Source organism: Penaeus vannamei, chromosome 31 (assembly GCF_042767895.1).
Source record: "Penaeus vannamei isolate JL-2024 chromosome 31, ASM4276789v1, whole genome shotgun sequence".
In the NCBI taxonomy this organism is placed as follows: domain Eukaryota; kingdom Metazoa; phylum Arthropoda; class Malacostraca; order Decapoda; family Penaeidae; genus Penaeus; species Penaeus vannamei.
The window spans coordinates 24,338,774-24,346,273 of NC_091579.1; the positions used below are offsets into that span (position 1 = coordinate 24,338,774).

At 38.8% G+C, this 7,500-nt stretch overlaps 1 protein-coding gene across 1 annotated transcript in view; it reads left to right on the top strand.

Moving 5' to 3' along the window:
- The window catches only part of LOC113830570 (thioredoxin domain-containing protein 2), a 4,198-nt gene extending 3,811 nt beyond the window's left edge, over window positions 1-387 (top strand). The window contains exon 5 of the mRNA XM_070144201.1: window positions 1-387. This exon is cut by the window's left edge and continues 246 nt beyond it. Within this exon, the coding sequence (XP_070000302.1) occupies window positions 1-387 (387 nt within the window).
- Window positions 388-7,500: the final 7,113 nt, after the last annotated feature.

Here is a 7,500-nt window from a genome sequence, read left to right on the forward strand (position 1 = left end):
CGAAGTCATCAACCGAAGTCATCAACCTCAAAGTCTCCCAACGAAGTCATCATCCTCAAAGTCATCAACCGAAGTCATCAACCCCAAAAGTCATCAACCGAAGTCATCAACCGAAGTCATCAACCCCAAAAGTCATCAACCGAAGTCATCAACCGAAGTCATCAACCCCAAAAGTCATCAACCGAAGTCATCAACCCCAAAAGTCATCAACCGAAGTCATCAACCGAAGTCATCAACCCCAAAAGTCATCAACCCAAGTCATCAACCGAAGTCATCAACCCCAAAAGTCGCCAGGCCTTCTTCCCACGCTCGCCTCGACCGCAAACATTAACATCTCCGAAAAGCGATGAATCTCGGGCCTCTCACGGACGCCATCTATTGCCATAACGTGTCCGTTTTAATCTGTCTTGTACGACCTTTTCCTGCTTCATCTTCATTTCCTCTTTTTTTTTTTTTTTTTTTTTTTTTTGGTGTTATCTTTCGTTTTCGTTTCTTTCCTTCTCGGCTTTTGGGTGTCTTTTTATGTCTTATTTTTACTTCTTACTCTGTTCTAAAGTTTGTTTCCTCTCTCTCTCTCTCTCTCTTATCTATTTCCTCTATCCTCCATTCTTACTTCATTCGTTCTTTCTGTTCGATCTCTTCTCCCTTTAATTCTCTCTTGTATTCTCTTCTTCCTCATCCCTTCCTGCTTCCCTTCTTTCTCGAATTACCAACCTCTCCCCTCTCTTTTGCATTTCCTTCTCCCCTTACCCCTCTCCTTTCACTACTTACCTTTTCCTCTCATTCGCCGCTTCTCCCTTTCATACACTTTCTCTTCTATTTCTCCTCCCTTGTTCTTTTATCCCCCTCCTTCCTTCCTCCCTTTCCTCCACTCCTCCCCCTTTCCCCCTTCTCTCTCCTCCATTCCCCTACCTTCCCCCTTCTCCCTCCCTACCCATCCCCCCTTCCCCCTTCTCACCTCTCTCCCTCCCCTCCTCCCCCCTTTTCTCCCTCTCCCCTCCCCCCTCCCCCTTCTCCTCTCTCCACCCGCCCCAGTTTTTTCTTCCTACCCTGCAAAGCCCCCTTCTCTCTCCTCCCACCTCCCCCTTCCCCCTTTTCTCCCTCTCCCCTACCCCCCTTCCCTTCTCCCCTCTCCACCCGCCCCAAAGTTTTTCTTCCTACCCTGCAAAGCCCCTTCTCTCTCCTCCACCTCCCCCTTCCCCTTTTTCTCCCTCTCCCCTACCCCTTCCCCCTTCACACCTCTCTACCTACCCCCCCCTACTTTTTTTCTTCCTACCCTGCAGAAAGCCCCCTTCTGTGTGTGTGTGCACACACACACACACACACACCTTTCCCCTTTCCTTCTTCTCTACCCCTATCCCTCTTCTCCTTCTACCCCCCTTTTTTTTTTTCTTCCAACCCTACAAAGCCCTTTTTTTTTAATTAATTTCAACCTAAACGCACACGCTGCCGTATCCGCTACCCGCGTCAGTGAATCAGTAGGCATATTGTGTTCTCGTAATTTGATTCCATCTCCTCCCGTCGACTGCGATGCTGCACGAGAATTATCTGAAAAGAAAAGTTGAACGGGGGAGGTAGGGATGCCGAGAGAGGGAGGGAGGGAGGAGGAGGGAGGGAGGAGGAAGGAGGGAGGGTGGGAGGGAGGAGGGGAGGAGGGGAGGGAGGGAGGGAGGAGGGAGGGAGGGAGGGAGGAGGGAGGGGAGGGAGGAGGGGAGGAGGGAGGAGAGGGAGGGGGAGGGAGGGGAGGAGGAGGGAGGGAGGGAGGAGGAGGGGGAGGGAGGGAGGAGGAGGAGGGAGGGAGGAGGGAGGGAAGGGAGGAGAGGGAGGGAAGGAGGGAGGGAGGGAGGGAGGAGGGGAGAAGGGAGGGAGGGGAAGAGGGAGAGGGAGGGGGGAGAGGAGGGAGGGAGGAGGGAGGGAGGGAGGGAGGAGGAGGAGGGAGGAGAGGGGAGGGAGGAGGGGGGAGGGAGGGAGGAGGGAGAGAGAGAGAGAGAGAGAGAGCAGTGAGAGAGAGAGTGAAGAGAGAGAGAGAGAGAGAGAGAGAGGGAGAGAGAGCGGGTGAATGAGAGAGTGTGTGTGTGTGTGTGAGTGTTTGTGTGTGTGTGATTGAGTGTGAATATATATCTTTAAGGTTATGCGCGCGTGTGTGTGTATGTGTGTGTGTGTGCGTGTGTGTGTGTGTGTGCTTGTTGTTGGTAAGAAAAAAAATTAATAGATTTAGTTCATGCATAATTCTTAAATGGAAGAACGAGGGAGTGAGAGCGCCGGAGAAAATGAGAGTAAGATAGCATCACCAGTCAAAATTCAAACACTCCCGTAAGAAAAAGAAAAAAGAAGAAATAGAAGATGATCAAAGAGAAGAAGAAGAAAAAGAAGAGTAAGAAAAAAAGAAAAAGAAAAAAAAAATAAAGAAAAAGAAGAAGAAAGAAGATCAGAAAGAAGAAGAAGATGATGATCAGAAAGAATAAAAAGAAAAAGAAGAGTAAGAAAAAAGAAAAGAAGAAGAAGAAAAAGAAAAAAAAAAGATGAAAAAGGAGAAGAAAAAGAAGAAGAACAGAAAAAGACAAAGAAAACGAAAAAAGAAAAAAAAGAAGAAGAAAAGGAGAAAAAGTAAAAGATGATAAAAAAAAGAGATAGAAAAAAAATATTTTTTCCCTCCTTGCAGGTGTGAAAGGGATCCGGTGCAGCTTTGGTCAGGTCACGCTCAAACTCTGCCAGTGTATATATATGTATATAGTGGCCTTTGACCCTTTGTGTTTCCTCTTAAGAGATACACGGTTCTACTGGTCTTTAGGTTTTCATTTACATATATGAATAAATGTATGTATGCAAAGGCACACACACACAGTCAGACACAATTTTTTTTTTTTTTTTTTTTTTTTTTTTTTTGACGACTCATTCTAAGTGTCTCCCATCTCCTCCCCCCACCCCACCCTTTAGTCTATCTCTCCTCCCATCCCTCTCTTTATTCTCCTTATTTCTCTTTCTTTTTTTGTAAATTTTCGTTTATTTTATTTCTCTTCTCTCTTCTCTTCCTTTCTAATGTCTCACCATCCCTTACCCCAACCACCTTACTCTATCTTTCCTCTCATCCTTCTCTTCTCTCTCCTTATTTCACTCTCGCTCTCGCTTTCTCTCTCTCTCTCTCTCTCTCTCTCTCTCTCTCTCTCTTTTTTTTTTTTTGTAAATGTTCATCTATTTTATCTTTCTTCTCTCTTCTCCTCCTTTCTATGTGTCTCCCCATCCCTCATCCCCACCCCTTAGTCTATCTCTCCTCCCATCCCTCTCTTTCTTTCTCTTTCTTTTTTTCCTTTTTATTGTAAATTTTCCCCTATTTCATCTCTCTTCTCTCTCTTCTCTTCCTTTCTCTCCTCCCATCCCTCTCTTTTTTCTCTTTCTCTTTCTTTTTTTCCTTTTTTATTGTAAATTTTCACCAATTTTATCTCTCTTCTCTCTCTTCTCTTCCTTTCTCCCCTCCCATCCCTCTCTTCTTTCTCTTTCTTTCTTTCCTTCTTTCTTTTTTTTGTAAATTTTATCTATTTTTTCTCTCCTCTCTCTCTTCTCTTCCTTTCTGGCTGAGACTCCCCGAGTGTGACAAAAGCGACGCGAATGTCTTACAAGTCCTTAGAGAAGGATGAGAAAGGAAATAGTGCAGACAGCGGCGCCCGGGGTCAGCTGGGGTCAGGAGAGGGAAGAGAGAGGGAGGAGAGAAAGGAGGGAGGGAGGAGGAAGAAGGAGAACGAGGGAGAAGAAGAGGGTGAAAAGTAAAAAGTAAAAAAAAATATTTGAAGAGATTTGGGTTCAGTCTCAGTGTCTTTCTTTATTTTTCTTTATATATCTGACGTGAAGGTGCAATTAGGTTGTGTGTGTGTGTGTGTGTGTGTGTGTGTGTGTGTGTGTGTGTGTGTGTGTGTGTGTGTGTGTGTGTGTGTGTGTGTGTGTGTGTGTGTGTGTGTGTGTGGTTGTGTCTGTGCGCAGTTATATATTTTTTTATTTACTATTTCAATATTTTTCTTTCTTTCGTTTTCTTTAGTCTTTCAGAAACTGCCTCTAGGTATCCACGAAAGAAAATTGCATTTATTTTCGGAACATTAAGGAAAACACAACGTATACTTATGAAGACATCAACAATTTAATAATTCTTACAGATTCTTTTTCAGCACAGATTTTAAGAAAAAAGGATTTCGGCACCATGTTTAAAAAATAATATAAAAAAATAATATAGAAACAAAGAGAGAGAGAAAAAATGTAAGATAAACAGAGGGAGAAGCAAAATATAAATTAAAGGAGTAAAGCAGTAATATTAGCTAAATTTTGAAAGAGAAACACTTTGGAAGATTACAGTCAGTAGGAGAAACGCACCTTATATGCAACAAAACACATAAATATCTTAAATAATCTTGCATAATTACAGTGGCACACTTACCTCTCTGCCGGTTTTTAAAAATGCACAAAACACATCATATACAAAATTAAAACAAACAAACATTCGCGAGTTTTGTATAATTCGTCTCTGTAATATTTCCTGGCCTGAGTGCCGCCAATTAGGTTCTCGCCAGTAAAAGAAAAAAAAAATGAAAACAAACTTTAATAAAAGATAAGAGAAATTCGAGCGAAAATGCAGACAAAAGAAACTGAAAAGGGTAGAACGAGAATAAATGGACGAATTAATAATAAAGGAAAGCGATACGAACGAGAGCATATGGAACACAAAGAGAGAGAGAGAGATAGAGAGATAGAGAGGGAGGGAGGAAGAGGGAGAGAGAGAGGAGAGAGAGAGGGAGAGGGAGAGAGAGAGGGAGAGAGAGAGAGAGAGAGAGAGAGAGAGAGAGAGAGAGAGAGAGAGAGAGAGAGAGAGAGAGAGAGAGAGAGAGAGAGAGAGAGAGAGAGAGAGAGAGAGAGAGAGAGAGAGAGAGAGAGAGAGAGAGAGAGAGAGAGAGAGACAGGGAAGGGCGAGGAAGAGAAAATAGAGAAAGAAGAGAAGAGATGATAAAAAAGGATATAGGGGAGAAAAAAATATATATATGCAAAACAGGGAGAAAGAATAAGAGAGAAAAGAAACCACAACAACAAAAAAATAAAATAACGAAACTTTCAAACGAAGCATGATAAAGCAGAGAAATAGGAAAGGGGGAAGAAACTGCATGTTTTTTTTGCTTTTGTTTTTTTTCTCGCATGTTTGCCATGTGGAGCAGATAACTCCTGATAAACGATGTTGGTTCAGGAGATGATACACCGAGTGCCATGCGCAAGGGAGTGCCATGATGAAAATAAAGGGGCGCCAGGGGGAAATGGGTGCAAGGGCGCCATGGGTAATAGGTTCGCAGGGACAGTAATGAGAAGGAGACGAAGATAAAGGTTGGGTCTAAAAAAAAAATAATAATTAAAAAAATAAATAAATAAATAAACGGCTTCATTAGTAAATTATGACTTTTTTTTTCTTCTTTTTCAGAGACACTCTAAAGTAACGAGGTAGAAATATCAGGATGATCTACTGGGTACTTTTGATGTCTTCTTTCAGTGCTTGTCTATCTATCTTAGTATCTCTTTCATTTTGTCTGTTTATTTACATACCCCTTACACATAATTTCTCTATCTATCTATCTATCTATCAGTCTATCTATCTATCTACCTATCTCACTCTCTCTAACTCTCTCATTCTTTTCTCTCTCTCTCTCTCTCTTTCTCTCTCTCTATCTATCTATCTATCTATCTATCTATCTATCTATCTATCTATCTATCTCTCTATCTATCTCTCTATCTATCTATCTATCTATCTATCTATCTATCTATCTATCTATCTATCTATCTATCTATCTCTCTATCTATCTCTCTATCTATCTATCTATCTATCTATCTATCTATCTCTATCTATCTATCGATCGATCTATCTATCTATCTCTCACACCCACAGATTCTGCCCATATATCGATCTATCTGTCTACCTCCATTATTCTCTCTTTCACTCTTTTCCCACAAAGAGACGAAACGAAACGAAAGTTGAATAAAATCCTCGTTATCTCTCTTTAAAGAATTGCAGACTATTGATTCACTGTCTCCGCTCCACTTCAGCTACAGAAGAATATTTTTGTGGGTATTTTTGGTTAGTTTGTTGGATATTTTTGGTTAGTTTTTTGGATATTTTTGTTAGTTGGATGTTTTTGTTAGTTTGTTGGATATTTTTTGTTAGGTGGATATTTTTGTTAGTTTGTTAGATTTAATTTTGTTGGATGTTTTTTGTTAGTTTGTTGGATATTTTTGTTAGTTTGTTGGATATTTTTTGTTAGTTTGTTGGATATTTTTGTTAGTTTGTTGGATATTTTTGTTAGTTTGTTGGATATTTTTGTTAGTTTGTTGGATATTTTTGGTAGTTTTTTGGATATTTTTTGTTTGTTGGATATTTTTGTTAGTTTGTTGGATATTTTTTGTTAGTTTGTTGGATATTTTTGTTAGTTTGTTGGATATTTTTGTTAGTTTGTTGGATATTTTTGGTAGTTTTTTGGAAATTTTTTGTTTGTTGGATATTTTTGTTAGTTTGTTGGATATTTTTGTTAGTTTGTTGGATATTTTTTGTTAGTTTGTTGGATATTTTTGTTAGTTTGTTGGATATTTTTGTTAGTTTTTTGGATATTTTTTGTTTGTTGGATTTTTTTTGTTAGTTTGTTGGATATTTTTGTTAGTTTGTTGGATATTTTTTTATAGTTTGTTGGATTTTTTTTGTTAGTTTGTTGGATATTTTTGTTAGTTTGTTGGATATTTTTTGTTAGTTTGTTGGATTTTTTTTGTTAGTTTGTTGGATATTTTTGGTTAGTTTGTTGGATATTTTTGGTTAGTTTTTTGGAGATTTATTGTTAGTTTGTTGGATATTTTTTTTGTTAGTTTGTTGGATATTTTTGGTTAGTTTTTTGGATATTTTTGGTTAGTTTGTTGGATATTTTTGTTTGTTGGATATTTTTGGTTAGTTTTTTGGATATTTTTTTGATAGTTTGTTGGATATTTTTGTTTGTTGGATATTTTAGTTAGTTTGTTGGATATTTTTGGTTAGTTTGTTGGATATTTTTGTTAGTTGGATATTTTTGGTTAGTTTTTTGGATATTTTTGGTTAGTTTGTTGGATATTTTTGTTAGTTTGTTGTATATTTTTGTTGGATGTTTTTTGTTAGTTTGTTGGATATTTTTGTTAGTTTGTTGGATATTTTTGTTAGTTTGTTGGATATTTTTGTTAGTTTGTTGGATATTTTTGTTAGTTTGTTGGATATTTTTGTTAGTTTGTTGGATATTTTTGTTAGTTTGTTGGATATTTTTGTTAGTTTGTTGGATATTTTTGTTTGTTGGGTATTTTTGTAAGTTGCTAATTGAATACTTTAGTAAGTTTGTTAGTTGGATAAATTTGTTAATTGTTAGTCAGATTTTTTATTATGTTTTAGTTGGATATATTTGTTAGTTGTGTCCTTTCCTTCTCGTACACAGGTATGTCTTTAGGAATTGTATTTCGGCCACTTAA